This window comes from Chiloscyllium plagiosum, chromosome 9 (assembly GCF_004010195.1).
Source record: "Chiloscyllium plagiosum isolate BGI_BamShark_2017 chromosome 9, ASM401019v2, whole genome shotgun sequence".
Classification (NCBI taxonomy): Eukaryota; Metazoa; Chordata; class Chondrichthyes; order Orectolobiformes; family Hemiscylliidae; genus Chiloscyllium; species Chiloscyllium plagiosum.
Window position 1 is genome coordinate 56,388,501 of NC_057718.1, and position 19,827 is coordinate 56,408,327.

The window sequence follows — 19,827 nt, forward strand, 5'->3', positions numbered from 1 at the left end:
TTATCAACATGTATTAAACTTCATGGGGATTCTATCAATCCACCATGGATTTAGAAGGAATAGGTAGTGTCAAACAAAACTAATGTAATTCATACAATTCGTTTATGAAAACAGCAGAACCAAAATTGGTTGAACAATAACAATAGAAATATTGTGGAGCGTCAGTGCTTCAAATCCCTCTTCACTATGAATAATATGATGGCAGCTGTTGGCAATATAAAATTTGCTGATGACATTAAACGTTACAGTTGAGTGATAGGCACAAGATAAATGGTAACTTTCAAAAGAATTTGAGACATTTTAATGGTCAGATTTGGAAAATACGTATGAATTTTAATGTCAATAGGCATTAAATACACATACTGAGATTGATAAGGTAATGGAAACTTGGGCTGGTTTCTTATGTATTCTTGAAACATTTCATGACGTTAATCTGATGTTATGTTCTGCATTTAATCGAACCTAGTATTGATTCCGCTAAGTATCTCTGGAATTATTAACTTCCATAGATAATGTAAAAAGCTTAACAACAGGAATCATCTCAGCATGGGACAAGCATTACTACAAGGTTGAAAACTGAATCAAGAGTTTGTTGGTGCTAGGGAGTGAAACGAAACGTCAGCTAGTTCAAGTTAAATTTAGCATTTTAATTCCCTCAGCCTAGCTTTCAATTGCAGCCTGAACTTCACAAAACATCTTTCATTTCACTATCTTACTGAATATGGCTTGCTGAATGTGAATTGTCCTTTGAATATCAACTTTTTCCAAGACTTGTTTCAAATTTTCTCTTGTTTAAAATTGTACTACTTGTCTATTATTTGCCTAACCTTAACAGCAATATTCTGGGCTCATTTTATTTGTCATTTGACATCTTATTATCTCAGTAAAAGTTAACATATTTCCTTAATATTGTAAGGCCTAAAAACCTAAGATCATTTAGTCTTTCATAATGGCTTCAATTTTCACTTCACCACTCTAGATTAAAATTTAAATCAGGATCCAAAAATAAATGTGATAGAGCAATAACCATGGAAGCTCTCCATTCTCTTGTCTGGCCAACTACAGTCAGGACATTATTTCAAGAATCCTGTTGGCAATCTGACTTTAAAAGAGTTACATTTCTGTAAGTGTTCTGGAACTTAGATTCAACTCAGCCAGGTTTAATTTGTCTTATGCTTTCCCAATGTATGCACAGGTGCAGGGTGTGAAATCAGAGGATTACCAATTTATTTTCCCTTCATATCCTTTGGGTTGTAAGGCAAGGACTGGGAAGCAAATCTCCAGCACAAATGCTAAGGCATGTTGTAAGTACAGGAGAGAAACAGCAAAAAAAACGTAATTAAAAGCAGAATTTAACCCTTACCTGAAAAAATCTCTGCTGAAACAATATCATTTTCACTGATATCTCCAACACCAAAGTGAATCACTTTGAGTTTACACTGTTCATCAGCATCATAACTATCAAGGATGTTTAGAATGGCCTCTACAGAACCATCAACATCACCTACAGGGAGATAAAATAGACTTTTCAAATATTCAATCACCATCTCGGTTTAGGTTTCTGAACTGGTACCTATAACCAAGACAGAACAACATACCAACACTGGATAAAGAGATAAAGCAACAAGGAAATAAATATATTCATCACCAAAACAAGAATGCAAGCAATAAATCCAACTGGCAACAGCTTCATTCAAAATCAGATGGATTGAGAATGTCTGACAGCAACCTAATAACCCAGCAGAAAACCAAACTGTCCATCTCTTAAGCCTATGAAGAAAGGTAACAACAATATACAGTATGTAGAATCAAGAATCTAATATGGTTGTACTGCACCAATAAAGCACATCATTATCTTCAAGTTCATTCAATGAGAGTTAGGTTATATACATGAAGAAAGCTGCACAAGTGCAATCTTCATCTAGCTAGGAACATGGTATGGCTGCAATAACTGGATTTGGTTTTGGAGAAAAAAAATTGAAGTCTTTAAAGCTCCAAATTTTAGAAGAATACAAAGATGCTGGACAAGTACATAAATAGAAACCAGGCTGCTCTTGAATAGAATAATCACATTCACAATCAAGCATTATCCTCACATAACAGACACTAAGGCAAAGTGTTAGAGGGCTTTCATACTTTAATGAGAAAACCTTATTGCAGTCCCACTGCACTGAAAATTGATGCATAGGATGGTACAATCACAGGTCCACGAGTAGCAGGGTGAAGGTGTGGTATTAGTGGTGGAAGGGGACATGACTCAGGACAACACATGCACATATACATTTACCTTTTATTATTATTGGAAGTGAAAGCTCATCAGTCTCAGTCCTTTCTTTAGGCCTTGTTGCCATTAGATGTTTATTGGCCTTGTACATAGCCGATTTTCTCCGTCTCCAGCTCATGCTAGTAAAGCTCTCCCGTTCCTTCTTGTACATTTCCTGGTGTTCCTTCTGTTTTGCTTCAATCACCTCAAGGTCTTGTTTAAGTTTTTCTTGTGTCTCAACATACTTCCTCCAATCTAACACCTCTCTGGCCCTTTGCTAAACAACCAAAAATGCCACTTAGAAAACTGAAGAATTCATGTTTTCGAGCAAATCACTGCCAATGAGACATGCATAGGATAACAATAAACCTATTCTGAGGAGTCTTAATTGATCATGAGAACAAACATATTACAAGAACTAAGATGTATTCTTCTCAAAAATTTTGTCTTTCCAGATAGTCTAAATAGCAGTAGATGCTCCCAAGGAATCACAAGAAATATGTTCAATTACCAGATTAATCTCAGAGTTCTAACCTATTACACTTAAACAGTTTGTAATATAAATTTCATAGTAGCAATTTCTTGTGTAAAGCCTCATAAAATATGTACATCATTCACTTTGAACCAAAACGGCAAGAGTCTTGATATTTTGCTGTCATCACTGATAATAGATTATAAAGAGTTGTAATACTAACAATCATTTATAGAATACAACATTTGGCTTCCATACCTCTGATTCCACTTCAAGAATTTCATCTCCAGCAGATGGAAGTTCCTTCCAACCAATTATCTCCACTGGGGTACTTGGTTCAGCAGCTTTCATTGGCTTGTTATTCTCATCAAACATTAACCGTACTTTAGCCCAACTCTTCCCTGCCACCAGGATACAACCTTTCGTTAACGTTCCACGTTGGATAATAGCTGTGGTGACTGGTCTATCAAAAAAAAAGGGACTTGACAAATTTAATACATTTATGGTGGTGATATGAAAGAAAGATCGTCATTTATGCAGAAGATCAATAATGTCAATCCCAGGACATCACTGCAAGAGTTCCTCAGGGTGGAGAAAGAGTTTTTGAAAATAATACATTAAGTCCATCACCTGAAGTATTGCTGCCTGCAGATAATTTTTCTGGATGTGAGTTAACAATGAAACCAGCTGCCTCCCTGCAAATGAGAGGTAGCCAATTAATGCCTATTGACTAGCTACTTGGAGTCAGATTGAAGATACTGCCAGGATCTTATTGGTAGTAGTTGGGCCCAACGTTTTAGGTGAACCTTGATAGGACCTTGGAAGAAGCCTCCATGCAGCTACGTAGGACCAGAGAGGCTTCTTGTATTTATCCTTCTGGAGAGGTTTCTGGAGCGGCTCCAGCCACAGATCCACAAATACAGCTGCAGGCCACCTTGTGGAAAGGGCTCCCTACACAATAATAGCTTAGCAGGTGTAGCTGAAAGTAATTTAAACATTTTACATCTTCAGTTGAAGTGTCAGAAATATGGATGACAGAGATGATTTTGGCCATTATAAGAAGAGAAATTACTTCTAAAGTTCCAAAGATTTGCAATTGATGGAGTTAAGATTTTTTTTAAAATAAATATCCCATCTACAACTTAGAAGGGAATCTATTCCAAATTTCCGTTATTGTCATTCAAAAAATGTGAGCTGTTCAGAAGTTAAAGAATACAGTTTGACATAATTCTTCCTCCACTCTCTGTTTCTGTTTCGTGATGTGCCTGGACTCCACTCAGCACTCATGAGGTTGGGCACTTTAAATGTAGAGACTAGTAGAAATGAACTTATAGCCATTACAGCATGTTTACTGGCTTAGGTTTAAATTATTTAAGCAATAAATAATGAAGAAATAGGTTAGCTCGATCTGACAGTTCATTGCAAATACACGGTAAGGAAATACATTATCAATTTTCAAAGACAGGTCATGTATCATCAATAACTTACCCCTTTCCTTTATCATTCCGACATTCAATAACAACACCCTCAACAGGTCCTGTACAATCAGCTTTCAACTCCAACATTTCCGACAAAGCAATAGCAGCCTCAGCTAAAGCCATCAAATTGTCTCCCTAATAAACATTTACAGCATATTAAAACATTTAATTACAGTTTAAAAAATGTATACAGTTCAAGAGATCGACAACCTGTGATTAAATAAGAATGGGATAGGTTAGGATAGTTCCATCTCAGTTGGATAATGGAGAGATTTTCAACACAGGTTGTTGAAGTTTAACTGTTAAAGGTTACAAACAGGGGTGAAAAGAAATAGTTTATAACACTTGCCTTTCCAAAGAAGATCATTTGTGACTTTGTCCAGAATGTTTCAGTACTATAGAAATCTGGTTGGTGCATTGTAAAGTGAAATTGTGGGAAAGAGGAATGAACTTTAGAAGCAATGACATGCTTATGGACACTGGAACAGACAGGAAGATTGGAACTGGAGCAAAAGTTTGTGGGTACAGAGGGGACATGAGCAATATATTTTTGAAGAATGATGACAGATTTGCGATTGGGGGTGAGGTGTGAGTAAGTACCTGAGGAGAGTGAACCATTAAATTCGCTTCTGGGCACCATGTTAGCTGAAATTATAATGTGGTCAACAGTTTGGTTGGGTTAGGGTCAGGGAAGCTGAAATTGGATGGATGACAAAAGGTTTGTGACAGTATTTCAGGAGATGAATAGAATCTAGACAGAATTGGGTTCACATCTAAAGGAGCAATGAACATTTTGGCAAAGTTTGTCCTGATGCAGTAGGGGAAGTGAAGGCAATGATAGCTCAGCTAAATACATTGTTTAAATCCTTGTACGCAACAATCCATTAACTCCTTATACATACTTTGAGGTGAGGGGATTTAAGAAGATTGTTGCTGAGAAGAGAAGGCAGGAATTATGTTTGCATTTCTGACTGCATGTTCATTTTTCATGTTGGAGCATCATCTGATAATGCTTTCAAATGAAAAATAAATGGTTAAAATTGTTATTGTAACAATTGGCATCTCTGGAATTGAGGGATAGAAGATGAAGAATATAATTGGGAATAATTGCTATGAGAAAATCATAATTCTAATGAAGATGAGGTCATTGAAGGTGGTGAAAAGCAAGTAACTTCAGAAATATTATGAAAAATTGTAGTGCAAAGACTAGACAGTTGGGATTACACATGTTCTATATACTAATAAACACAAGTTGGGGGCGGCATGTGGCTCAGTGGTTAGCACAGCTGCCTCACAGCACCAGGGACCTGTGTTCCATTCCACCCTTGGGTGACTGTCTGTAATTTGCACATTCTCCCAGTGTCTGCATGGGTTTCCCCAGGGTGCTCTGGTTTCCTCCCATAGCCCAAACACATGCAGGTTTGGTGGATTGCCCACAGTGTCCAGGGCTGTGTAGGTAAAGTGGATTAACAATGGGAAATGCAGGATTATAGGAAAGGGGTTGTGTCTGGGTAGGATGCTCTTTGGAGGGTTGGTATGGACTCAAAGGGCTGAATGGCCTGCTTCCACACTGTAGAGATTTTGTGTTCTAAATCCAAAATGCATCTTAGTTTACCTTTCAAAGGAACATAGACAATATTATATTCTTAAAAGGAAATGAACTATTTCTGCCAGAATTACATGCTCTTCTGTTTACTAGAGATTGTTTCAAAGAATAAATGTTACATTGTTTGAGTAACTGGAAAATAATTATAATTTATCCCCTTACTCCAAATACCTTTACTAGCTTTGGCCTAATTTAAAATGCTACTGAGCAATATTCAAAATGGAAACAGCCAGAATTTTCAAAAATGTTGTTATGCTATTTTTTCCAAGTCTGTTTCTGTGCGTCCATAAACAGCTGGTTTCATAGTATGATTTGGAGATGCCAGTGTTGGACTGGGCTGTAAAAAGTTAAAAATCACACAACACCAGGTATAGTCCAACAGGTTTATTTGGAAGCATTAGCTTTCGGAGTGCTGCTCCTTCATCAGGAGGTTGTGGAGTATAAGATCATTAGACACAGAATTTATAGCAAAAGTTTAAATGTAACTTTTAAAAAAGCTTTGCGATTTATGTATTAAAGAACTGAAACCAACATGGTCATTCTAAAAGATGAGAGACTTAACAAACAATCCAGGTCTTTTTCAAAGTATAATTTCAGTTACATCACACTGTAAACTTTTGCTATATATTCTATGTCTTACGATCTTATACTTCACAACCACCTTATGACGGAGCAGCACTCCGAAAGCTAGTACTCCAAAAAAAACCTGTTGGACCGTAACCTGGTGTTGTGTGATTTTTAACTCTGGTTTCATAGTAACAACTTGAACAAAGACTTTGTTGTGAATCATCACTTTTGTCCTTTTTGACAGTTCCGCGCTAAAGAAATCCAACATGGGAATGTAACCACTTTGAACAAGTGGTTGAAAAACTGGGCAGAATAATGGCAGATAGAATTTAATCCCAGTAAGTGTGATGTGATGCATTTTGGATGTCCAATAAGGAAAAATCAAAAACAACATGACACCCTGTCATAATTCAACAGGTTTATTTGAAAGCACAAGCTTTTGGAGCCTCACTCTTTCTTCAGGTGTTAGTGAAGAGGATATATCAGACACAAAATTCATAAGTTAAAGATCAAACGGTCATACAACTGATGCAAATATAACATACTAACCTAGATGAATGTTAAGTCTTTAATAGGTTAGAATGGAGATGCAGGTTCCTATTGACATATGTAAATCCCAAAATTTCTTTCAAGTCACTGTTCTGAGATAACTTAAAACTTTATCAGCATAAAAGAGGTGACATCTAGGTCAGACAATGCATTTTAGGTGTGAGGCCTTATTGAGAGTCGACTGTGTCCTAACCTGAAGTCAGACTGGTTTTATTTCCAAAGTAGGAATTCATAAAATGCCACATTGACTGCCTGGCTACAAATTGTGTGCTTTTTGAACAAAATAGAATTTATCTGCAAACTATACTTCAAATATGCACCTTATAGATTTGTATTTATATAAAAGTGTGTGTGTGCGCGCGCGCGCGCGGGTGTGAGAGAGAGAGAGTGAGAGAGAGAGATAGTGAGAATGAATGAGTGAGATACTGTGTGTGCGTGCTTTAGAGAGTGTGTATGTGAGGTACTAAATTATAGAACATAGAACATTACAGCGCAGTACAGACCCTTCGACCCTCCATGTTGCGCCGACCTGCAAAATTAATGTGATGCCCATCTAACCTACACCGTTCCATTATTATCCATATGTCCAATGCCTGTTTAAATGCCCGAAACATCGCCAAGTCTACTACTGTTGCAGACAGGCTGATCCATGCTCCTACTACTCTCTGAGTAAAGGAACTACCCTAATATCTGTACTAAATCTATCACCTCTCAATTTAAAGCTATGCCCCCTTGTGTTAGTTTTCACCATCCAAGGAAAAAGACTCTCCTGTCCACCCTAACCAATCCTCCGATTATCTTATATGCCATAATTACGCCACCTCCCGACCTTCTTCTCTCCAACAAAAAACTGCCTCAGTTCCTTCAGCCTTTCCTCGTAAGGCCTTCCTTCCATACCAGGCAACATCCTAGTAAATCTCCCCTGAACCCTTTCCAGTCCCCCATAAAAACTACCCTGTTACTCTCACTCCCATTGTCAATCATCTTTGCTATCCTTTCCTCTACATCTCTGGAACAATTCGGAGACCTATCGAAAACCCCCAGTGAGTGACCTCTCCTTTCTTTTTCTAACCTCAGCCCAAACTACCTCAGTGGATAAGTCCTCAAACGTTACCTCAGCTGCTGTAATACTACCTTTGTTTAACAATGCCACACTGGTCTCTTTTACCATCTTCTTTATTCTTGCTGAAACATCTAAATCCTGGAATCTGCAACAACTATTCCTGTCCCTCCTCTAGTCATGTCTCTGAAATGGCCACAAGATCGAAATCCCAGGTACCAACCCATGCTGCAACTTCGCCCACCTTATTTTGGATGCTCCTGGCATTGAAGTACGCACATTTCAAACCAACATCCTGATTGCTGGTGCCCTCTCGCAACCTTGTAAACCTATCCCTGACCTCACTACCCTGAACCTCCTGTACACTGGACCTATAATTCACATTCCCATCCCCCTGATGCAGTAGTTTAACCCACCCCCATCCTGCAAAATGGATTAGCAAATGTCCCTCCCAGGATATTGGTACCCCTCTGGTTCAGGTGAAGACCATCCTTTTTGTAGAGGTCCCACCTTCCCCAGAAAGAATTCCAATTATCTAACAATCCAAAACCCTCCCTCCTGCACTATCCCTGCAGCCACATGTTCAGCTCCGCGCTCTCCCTGTTCCTCGCTTCACTAGCATGTGGCACGCACAAAAAATCAGAGATAACAACTCTGTTTGTTCTAGCTCTAAGCTTCCACCCTAGCCCCCTGAATTTCTGCCTTAAATCGCGGTCTCTCTTCCTACCTATGTCGTTGGTGCCTATGTCGACCATGACTTGGGGCTGATCCCCCTCCCCTGAAGGATCCTGAAAACACGAACCCTGGTACCTGGGAGACAACACACCAATCGTGAGCCTCTGTCGTTCCCACAAAACCTCCTGTCTGTCCCCCTAACTATGGAGTCCCCAATGAATAAAGCTCTGCTCCTCTTCCCCCTTCCCCTCTGAGCAACAGGGACAGACTCTGTGCCAGAAACCTGTGCCCCATTACTTACCCTGGTAAGTTGCCCCCCACAACAGTAACCAAAACAGTATACTTGTTGTTGAGGGGAACCACCAAAGGAGATCCCTGTACTGCCTGCCGGTTCTCTTTCCTACCCCCGACCGTAACCCATCTACCTTCTTCATGTGGCTGTGGAGTAACTACCCCGCCGTAACTCCTCTCAATAACTCCTCTGCCTCCGGAATGACCCGAAGTTCATCCAGCACCAGTTCCCTAACATGGCTCTCGAGGAGCTGGAGTTGGGTGCACTTCTCACAAATGAAGTCAGGAGGGACACCAGAGTGATTCTCACCTTCCACATACTGCAGGAGGAACATTCAACTGCCTTTACCTCCATTCCGACTATTCTAAATTCCCAAATAGACTGCCAACAAAAAAATCAAATGAAACACGAAAGAAAACACTTGTCACCTTACCAACCAATGCACATAACTTTTTTTTGGTTTGAGGAGGAGGATGGGAAGGAGACACCACCTGAGTAGTGTTTTGGGTAAAGCAACTTCTCAAATATGTGACCTCGTGACCTCTGACTGCGTCCAGGAGCTGAAGAAAAAACGGAACTAAAAGAAATTTAAACCATGTACTCACGTATCCTGACAGGCTCCGCTGCTCCCTGAGATATGGAACGTACTCCCTGAGAAAATGGTACAGGCAAGTACTCTTGCAAGATTTAAGAAGCATCTGGATAAATACTTAAAATGCCAGTGCATAGTTGGCTATGGACCAAGTGCAGGTAAATGGGGTTAATGTGTTTATTGGTCATCATAGACATGTTGGGCTGAAGGGCCTGTTTTCTGTGCTGTATGACTCCATCTTTGGTAGATGTGATAAAATTACAACATTGAAACTGCAGTGAATGAAGGATACCATTAAAATAAATTACCTTAAGGGCTGATATATTTATGGACTGAACATCACCACCATATTCTTCACAAATCACATCATAAGCTAACAACTCCTTTTTTACTTTTTCATGATTTGATTCTGGTTTGTCACATTTGTTTACTGCAAGAATTATTGGAACTGCAATGAGAACAGTTAAAATTAGATGGAAATAAATATGTGGTACAATAGTAAAAGAGATTTGAAAACATTTTCATTATCAGCTATTTTTGATAATCAATCTCTATAGCTCTTTAGTCATTTACATTCATGAAAGGAAGTAAGCTTTTTAAAGCTTGGTTTGGCTAACTGCAGTAGAATTGCCACCAGATCAGGACTCAGGTGATTGAAACTTTAAAGTTGCACTTACACTAGATCTGAAGCAGATTGCATGCAATGCTATACAAAAGAATCAGCTGATCTTTACTGTGTTTCAAGAGAGGACGTGGCGATTTTAATTCATTTGTTAAAAGGTACTTCTAAGATTTTGTGATTTTCAAAAGAGTGAATAAACTGCCAAATGCTACCCTTCTCCAATATTTCTGCTGCACAATGATGTAACGTTTGCAGTATCAGCAACCAAGAGGTTTTGAGTTAAAATACCATCATGATAAACTGTGAAACTGAAAGCATTATTTAGGTGATAATTCATAGGCTGGCATCAGACAACAATTACCTGCAATGTAATTGGGAAGGAAAACATTAATGTGGCTCAGGGAAGGAAACCTGTTATGCCTATCTGTGCTGGCATTTGATTCTGGTTCTAGACAACATGTTGATTGTTTATACCCTTTGATATGCCAAGCAAGACTCTTAATTACACAAAAGAAACTCTAAAAGTAACCACACTACCTTCATGACAATATAAGGAAATGATATTAGCCACTTCCTGCGACTGAAGGAAAAGAAACATGAAGCATCCACTGACAAGTGACACACACTAGTTTCTGAAATCTGCACAACTCTAGATTTGAACTTACCATTAGCATTTTTAGCATGTTGAATTGATTCTACGGTTTGCTCCATTACTCCATCATCTGCAGCAACCACTAGTATCACAATGTCCGTCACATTAGCACCACGGGCTCTCATTGCGGAAAAGGCAGCATGGCCTGGTGTATCTAGAAAGGTTATCTTTTCACCAGATGGTAAGTGCACTGTGTAATCAAATAAAACATTTCAGTTGAGAAATGCAAACAAAAAATGGTTTGTTATCAGGAAGACACTGGTAGACTATTGCAGTAAAGAAGTGGATACTATAGAAATTAGAAGAACAAACATTCATGCTTTAGTTAAACTCCAGAATAAGTGTGGCATCTTTCAGAGAGTTTTATTGTACAAAAGGTCTAAATATTTTGGTATGCTGCATATTCTTTAAATGCACAATCATATAAGAAATTTTGGTTAAAATTTACTGAAGTACACACACAAAAATTCCAGACAAATCCATCCAATTACTGCCTCATCTTGATCATTAGCAAAGTTCTGAAAGGGGTCATTGACAGTGGCATCAAGTGGCACTTAGTCAGCAATAACCTACTCATTGATGTTCATTTTGGGTTCTGCCAGTGCCACTCAGCTCCTGACCCCATTACAGCCAATGGGAATCAGTTAACAAGTCTTTACTGGATGGAAGCATATTTAGCTCATAGGAAGATGTTTGTGGTTGTTAAATGTGACCTTCAACTATTCTGTCAATAATCAAATATGTCTTGTACACAAAAACAGGACAATTCCAACTTGAGTGATTACCTCCCCATCAGTCTAGTCTCAATCATTCATAAAGTGATACTCAGTGTCATCAACAGTGCTCTCAAGCACCACTTACTTAACAATAACTTGCTCATAAAAGCTCAGTTTGGGTTTGACCAGGATACTAAGCTCCTGACTTCCTTACAGCCTTGGTCCAACTTGGACAAAAGAGTTGAATTCAAGAGGTGAGAGCCATTGTTTTTGACATCAAGGCCACATGACTGCACAATGTTCAGCAGATGCTGAAGTAATCCATGCTCAAATACAGCAAGAACTGTACAATATCCAGGCTTGGGATGACAAGTGATAACTAATATGTACAACTCACAGATACCAGACAATGATCATTTACAACAAGAGAGAATCTAACTATCGTCCCTTGATATTTATTAATATCACTGTCACTGAATCCCCACTATCGACATCCTGGAGGTTACCAATGAGCAGAAACTGAACTGGTCTGGTCATATAAGTACTTAGCTACAAAGTCCTAAGTTATCCACCATCCACAAGACACAAGTCAGGAGTGATGAAATGCTTCCCACTTGCCTGGATGAGTACAGTTCCAACCAACACTCAAGAAGCTTGACACTATCCAAGACAAAGCAACTTGCTTAATTGGCATCACATCTTACAAACATTTTGCCCCTTCACCACTGACATCCAGTATCTGCAGTGTGTGCTATCTTCAAGATGCACTGCAGAAATTCACCAAGGCTCCTTTGACAGCCCCTTCAAAACGCATGACCATTACCATCTAGAATGACAAGGGCAGCAGATACATGGGAATATTACCTGCATATTCCCCTCCAAGTGCTCACTACCCAGATTTGTAAATTTTTCTCTGCCCTTTCAGAGTCACTGGGTCAAAATCCTGGAACTATCTCCCTAAAAGCATTGTGGGTATAACTATACACAATGGACTGCTGCTGTTCAAGAAGGTAGTTCACCATCTTGCTTGATTTTGACCCCATCCACTACTGAAACACTTACTCCCTCTAGCACTGATGCATAGTGGTAGAAGTGTGCATCATCTACAAGATGCACTGCAGCAACTTCTTTAACAGCACCTTCCAAACCTTTGAGCTCTACCACTGCTCAGAAAAACAAGATCATCAGTTGTGAGGGACTATTTGTAAGTACCCCTTCAAGCCACAGACCACGGTGACTTGGAACTATATCCATTCACTGTTACTGCATCAACATCCTGGAATTCCCTTCCTAACATCACTGTAGAGCAATTACACATCAAATATAGCAGTTCAGGAAGATGGTCTTTCCAATTAGAGAAGGACAATATATGTTAGCCTACACAGTGACACTTTTATGTCAGGAAAGAGAAAGAATACTTTCCAAAAAGAAGGATGTATGCCAGTAATGACTTGTTTGGAAAATTATTTTCAAGAGTTTGATTTGAGAGAATGTAACTTAATTCATGGCTCAAACTACACACACACCAAAAAAACTGTTTTTTTTTGTTAAGCAGAACTTCTTCATTATGGAATCTCACAGGGACCATTTGGAATGTAACAACAACTTGCTATTATCAGTATTTTTAATGCGATGGAATGTTTTTAGGGATTTCACAGTGGTGTTAAAAAACAAAAACTGACACCAATTCACTACAAGATTAGAGTGGTGCTTGAAAAGCACAGCAGGTCAGGCAGCATCTGAGGAGCAGGAATGTCGATGTTTTGGAATTGGGGTAAGGTGGGGGGAGGGGAAATGAGCAAACTGGTGAAGTCCACATTGATGCCCTGGGGTTGAAGTGTTCCGAGGTGGAAGATGAGGCGTTCTTCCTCCAGGTGTCAGCTGGTGAGAGAGTGGCGATGGAGGAGGCGCAGGACCTGCATGTCCTTGGCAGAGTGGGAGGGGGAGTTGAAATGTTTGGCCACAGGGCGGTGGGGTTGATTGGTGAGTGACCTGGAGACATTTTGGGGCAGATGAATTGGTTTTAAGAAAGCATTAGGATAAAAAGAGGAAGAGACGCTTAAGGTGAAGGAATTCCATTGTTAGAGGCATTGTGAAGGGATGGCTACAAATTATGGAAATGTTAAAACCAGCGATGCTCAGACCAAAATTGAAGGGGCACAAATATCTTGGAGGGGGTTAAAGAGATAGGAAGTAGCAAGGTCATCGAAAGATTTACAAACATGGTTCAGAAATTTAACTCTGGGGCATTGCTTAACCTAAAGCAATTAAGTAAACAGGTGCAGGAATAATGGGTGAAAGGCCTTTTGTGCAAATCAGGATATGGACAGAATTTTGGATGAGCTTACACTCATGGAAGTTGAGAATCCAGCCAGGGCTGCATTGGAATAGTCCAGAGATAACAAGGCACTAAGGAGAATTTTAGCAACAGGTGAACTGAAACAGGGATGGAAATGGGCAATGTTAGGGAGATGGAAGTAGATGGCCTTGGTGAAAGCACAGATTTATGGTTCGAAGCTCATCATGGGGTTAAATATAATAAACAAGGATTGCAAAAAAATGTCGAGTTACCAGTAGAAAGTGGAGTTAACAGCTAGGGAACAGACTGCCCTGTGTAGAATGTCTGAGAGAAAATTCCTGTTCATCCAGTGGCAGATGTTATACAAACAATTTTTACAACTTAGAAACAACACAGGGATCAAGGGATGTGGTGATCCAATAGAGATAGGAATTGTCAATATACTTGGGGAACCGGACTTGTTTTTGGATGATGTTAAAATTAAAGAATGGGTCAAGGCCAATTTCGTCCGTCATACTGCAGAACAGCACGTGAATGTGAAATAAGAGGGACCCAAGGATAGACCTGTGGGGGAGCCATAGATAACTGTATGGGAACAGAAAGAGAAGTATAGCAAGCAATTTTCACACTGCAACTGAATTGGTAAAATTGGAACCAGGTAAGCATAAGTTTACTTAACTGGGTTTCAAAGGAGAAGAGTGTTATGGTCACCTCTGTGCAAAGCTGATGGCAGGTTGGGGAGAATGGAAAGTAATTTACCTGTCACAAAGCTAGTCCTTTTTTTCTAAAAACTGTTCCTTGGCTCAAGGATACTCTGTCCTTGATTTTTTTAGGAGAGGTAATAAACCAGGCCGGGCTCTGATTAGTCTGGTTTGGTTCAGAAATTAAAGGGTATTGAGAGACCTTTTTGTTTATATGTAAACAGATGAGACTTCAGGGGCTAAAGTGGTCATATTTTAGAAGTGACCTGTATAAAGAAAGTGGCCTGATCAGCTCTCTAGCTGAGCTGAGTAGTTTAGTTCAGATCAGAATTGGTTGGGAGTTCAACCATGAGTATGTGGAAACTATCTCTTCTGCCCTTCTAAATTCAACCTGTAAGCATCTGACCCTTTTTTGTACTGTGTTTTAAAGGGTGTTTGCTTATTAGGACTGGGTTCTGTAGGGGTTCTTTATTCTGTTCTTCGTGTTTCATTGTGTAGTTTTGTGAATAACATTTTTATCTGTTTTAAACCTGGCAATCAACCTCACTAACTTAATCCAGGTAATTTTCACTGTACCCTTAACAAAACAATTTACAAAGTTATGGTCTGGGCCGCCTGCTTAAGAATGTTTTGAGTGATGTGGCCTAGTCCATAACAGACTGGGGGCTCTTTGTGGGATTTTAAACAGCGAGTGGTAGGTGCTAGTGTCTTTATTTTGGGTGTTGGTTTGGTTGGGTAGACAAAGCTTGGAATAGTAATGCCTCCTTCAGTTGCCAGAAGTTTTACAAAAAGTGAACAAGACCCAAGCTGCAGGAATTAGCAGAGAAGCTGGAATTGGAACTACCTGCTTCTGTGAGGTAAGGAGAGATAATTACAGCAGTAGCTCAGCATTTAAACTTGCTGGAGAAATCATCAGAATCTATAAAGATAGCCAGAATTCAATTGCAAATGAAGCAGCTTGAGTTAGAGACAAGAGATAAGGAAAGGGCAGCAGAAATGGAACAATTTGAGTTACAATTAAAAGCAGAAGAGAGGGAAAAAGAAAGAGCAGCAGAACAGAGAGAAAGAGAGAGGGCAGCAGAAGAGAGGGAAAAATAGAGACCTTTTGAACTTCAAAAACTGACACTTAAAAAGGAATGTCAGCTTAAAAGGCTAGAGATAAAGGCTGAGGGTAGGCTTAGTGAGGAAGAGAGTGAGGATGAGCAAGCCCCTGGTAATCAGAAGCCTAGTGAGAAACTGTTTAAGTATGTTCAAACATTGCCTAAATTTGATGAGAAGGATGTGGAAGCCTGTTTCATCTCATTTGAAAAGGTGGCTAAACAAATGCAGTAGCCAGTGGCAATGTGGGTTTTGTTGATCCAAACAAAACTTGTCGGTGGGGCTGGTGAGGTATTCGCATCACTATCAGAGGAGGAATCTGGGGAGTATGAGGAGGTGAAAAAAGCCATTTTAAGTGCATATGAGCTTGCACCAGAAACCTATAGATAATGTTTCAGGAATCTAAGAATGGATCCTGGTTAAGCCGAGATTGGGTTTGAAAGGATCAGACAGTAATTTCGAAAGATGGATAAGAGCTTTAAAAATCAAGCAAACCTATGATGCCTTTAGAGAAGTGATTGTTCTGGAGGAATTCAAAAAATCACTGCCTGAAGTAGAATGAACTCATATGGAAGAACAAGGTTAGCAGTTGAAGTGGCTGATGATTATAAGCTAGTTCCTAAAACTCGGTTTGGCTTCCAGAATCAATTTCAGTCCATGAGAGGTAGAAATTGGGGCAAAGACAAATCCTCACGTGGAAAGAGAAAGGTAGATCTCAGCAAAGATCATAAGGATAACTTACCAAAGGGTAAAAAAGAAACCAGTGAGGGGGACGAAGAAGTTAAAAAGCTCTGGTGCTTTCATTGTAATAATGTGGGTCACACGAAATCACAGTGTTGATGGGCTAGGGGAAAGCCAGATGCAGGAAACCAGACAAGCCTGGAAGTGTTATTGGACTAGTAACAAAAAACACAAGGGAAGTTAGACAACTGCCTCAGAGTGTACAAGCTGTTCAGAGGTTGGATAAGCAGGAAGTGCCAGATCTGTTTAAAAAATATACATGCAAGGGTAAAGTTTATTCACATAGACTCAAATTTTCCAGTGTCCTCTTGCATGCACATTTTGACTGCTCTCCAGACTTGAGATCATCACTCTGTTTCCACACTTTTTCTTTTTGATTACTACTTTTCTCTTTACCTCTCCTGACACTCCCTGATATCAATGCTTCTCCATTTAAATTCTCTTCTCTCAGATGCTCTGCTCTTCCAATTCCGTATCCAGTTTTTTGATACTGCTTGATATTCCAACTCTCTTGCTGCATCCCAGGCTTCACTCCCTCTTAGATAAGCTCTATTTCCTGAGTCCATGTTCTCTTATTCTCCTGTAATCTCTGCTTGCATACATCTTCCTAAACTAAACTTATGGTCAACCCTTTGATCCTGCAATTGCACTATACCAATTTTATCAAACACAGAAAACGATATCTCTGATCACATTCTTACATCATTCTCCATTCACAATCTCCTGCCACACCTTGACAATACTTCCTTCTGTACTTGTCTATGGAGAAAGAAAAGCTCCCAATTCACTTACAATTGCACTTTCAAATCCCAAACATCTAGTCTTTGGCCCTCTGTTCAGTTCAACATTTATGCAGCTGATTGTTTATTCAATATCATCACCTTCACATTTGTTGTCTTAGTTCCTGTAAAAATCATTTTCTCTCATGTTTGCCATGCCACTGATAAAGTCCGCATCTCTATTTCCTCTAGTCTGAAAGATATGACTTGAAATGGTCTGGCAGATTTGTCTTAGCCAATCAACACCAAGCTGGATCTAAGTTAGCTCCTAGGCGAAAGTGAGTACTTCAGATGCTGTAGATTAGAGTCAAGAGTGTGGTGCTGGAAAAGCACAGCAGATCAGACAGCATCCGATGAGCAGGTAAATCGACATTTCGGGCAAAAGCCCTTCATCAGGAAGTTGGCTCCTGTTGTTGTCTACCAAAACCATCTAATCTATCGTTGTCAACAATACCTGGATTCAGGGTTGCATAATTCTGTCACTGATCTTCATGTGATGGAACTGAAAAATTTCTGATCTGCAGATATCTGGGCATATGGATTATGGTGTCCATAGTGCAGACTTTACTTTCTTTTCTTTCCTTTTCTGCTATGGTTATGTTAAGGCATTGGAACTTGAAGAATGATGCAACTTGGTGGACCTTTTTCTTCCAGTCTGACCCACTGGTACCAAACTTTGTCCAGTCATTAAAGTCAATGCTGCCAAATGTCAAGGAAGACTTCAGTGCCTTTTTGAAATGTTTTCTTTGACCTCACTTGGAAATTAGCCATTGGAGAGTTGCAAGAACAGGATCTAGCAGGAGAAACTATTTTCAGCCACACAGATGCAGTGGCTAAACAAAAATTGATTTTTCAGGAGTTTTGCCAAAAGATTTGTAGATATTCAAGAAGGACATGAGTGGTTGTTTAATGGCTCCCCTACTGAATCTGGAGGATGTGGTGGAAGCATTGCTTCTTGTTTTTATGCATCACTGATATACTGTTCAGATTTTGCTGCAAATAGGAGCATGGTGATGACAATTGCTCTCTAAATTTGGGAAGTGCTCAAAATATTCCAGATTTCCTCCTTCAATATAAATGGGAGGTGGAATATTTCACAAAGCAGATGTCTGTTGATACACAAGTTTTGTTTTGACAACTTCAAGTATGGGCTGAGACCTAGAAAATTCCATTAGCAATGTTTCCATTGAATCTTATGGATTCAATGGGAAGAGAGTTGAACAACTTCTGATGTCCCTGAAATTAATTCCACAAGCATTCTAGGCAAACTCCTTCCAGTTCTGAAATGCTGCTCTGCCACTGAAGGCATTTTGGAATGAGAAATTCTCCTTGGATTGCCACCTTGATGAAGCAAGAGGCTTGTGTATTCCAATGATCCCTGGAGCAATATCATCAGGAGCTTGTTGCTCCTGGTAGGGGCATCTGTGGACATAAAATCGGGAAAAATGGCCAAAGTGCAATTTAAAAAAACTCTCAAGGACAGAACAACTGAAAGATCACGCTATTGCACTAGTTGTAATGTGAAAGAAGAATGCAGCAGAAGGTGGTGCTGGCACCATGATCTGACACATCACAGAAATCTAATCACCATCTGTCAAGGTCTTGTCTCTCTTCCAAGATCATTTTGGAACATAATGGTAATTGCTTGCTTCTTTCTATACTGCAACCCATCTCCTAAAACACCACTCCCAACACTGCTGCCCCCCTCCTCCACCATGGACTTTTGTCACTAAAACTGAGACTACCTGATAATTAGCTTCTGCCAATTCCTTCCCTTCCACTAGTTCACTGGTTGAAATTTTCTCAACTGCTCACCCCTTATAATTAGCCCTAAGCTTACATTTTCTCTAGTTCTTCTCTTATCTTCCCTCATGCTCATCTCAGAACTCAACTTGTCCATGACAAATTCTCCAAGTTGTCTATCTCCTGCCTCTTTGACCATATTCTCACTGAACAGATCATCACCCAACTTCTCTTCCTGATTCCAATATTAGCTGATATTATGAACAATTTTCTTTGTCTCGGTGCTTTTCCTCTCTCCTTTAAATTTGCCCTTAATAGTTTTCTCAAGAAACTAACTCCTGATCCTACCATCCTTATAAACTTTCATCTTGGCCACCAAACTCCCCTTCTTTTCTCTGAAGTCCAAGAATATGTTGCCACTAGCTAAATCTGAAACTCCATAGGTGACTCCATCAAATCAGATCTCATCTCTGCCGTAGCCAAATAAGTTCTTCTCAAAGTTGCAGAGAACACACTATGTAACAGTGAGAAAGGTAAACTATTCCTTCTCTTCTGCAGCCTTTCACACAATCCACTTCTAACATTCTCTAGCTATTCATCTTTTGGGATTGCTCTTGCCTGTTTCCATTCTAATCATTCTTGCAGCAGTGTTTGTCCAATGTGTGCAGGAGGGTTTCCTGACACAATATGTAGATAGGCCAACAAGAGGTGAGGCCATACTGGATTTGGTTCTGGGTAATGAACCAGGCCAGGTGCTAGAATTAGAGGTAGGTGAGCACTTTGGGGACAGTGACCACAATTCGGTGACTTTTACTCTAGTGATGGAGAGGGATAAGTGTGCACTACAGGGCAAGAGTTATAGCTGGGGACAGAGAAATTATGATGCGGTGAGGCATGACTTAGGATGCGTGGCCTGGAAAAG

General features: G+C 39.7%; 1 protein-coding gene across 4 annotated transcripts in view; it reads right to left on the minus strand.

Moving 5' to 3' along the window:
* The window catches only part of mtif2 (mitochondrial translational initiation factor 2), a 50,433-nt gene that overhangs the window by 5,298 nt on the left and 25,308 nt on the right, over positions 1-19,827 (minus strand). For all 4 annotated transcript variants that reach the window (XM_043695984.1, XM_043695983.1, XM_043695985.1 and 1 more), the window contains 6 exons: positions 10,842-11,018; positions 9,863-10,002; positions 4,224-4,348; positions 2,994-3,198; positions 2,288-2,540; positions 1,364-1,504 (listed from right to left, as the gene is read on the minus strand). In XM_043695984.1, the coding sequence (XP_043551919.1) occupies positions 1,364-1,504; positions 2,288-2,540; positions 2,994-3,198; positions 4,224-4,348; positions 9,863-10,002; positions 10,842-11,018 (1,041 nt within the window). The remainder of the gene's footprint in view (positions 1-1,363; positions 1,505-2,287; positions 2,541-2,993; positions 3,199-4,223; positions 4,349-9,862; positions 10,003-10,841; positions 11,019-19,827) is intronic.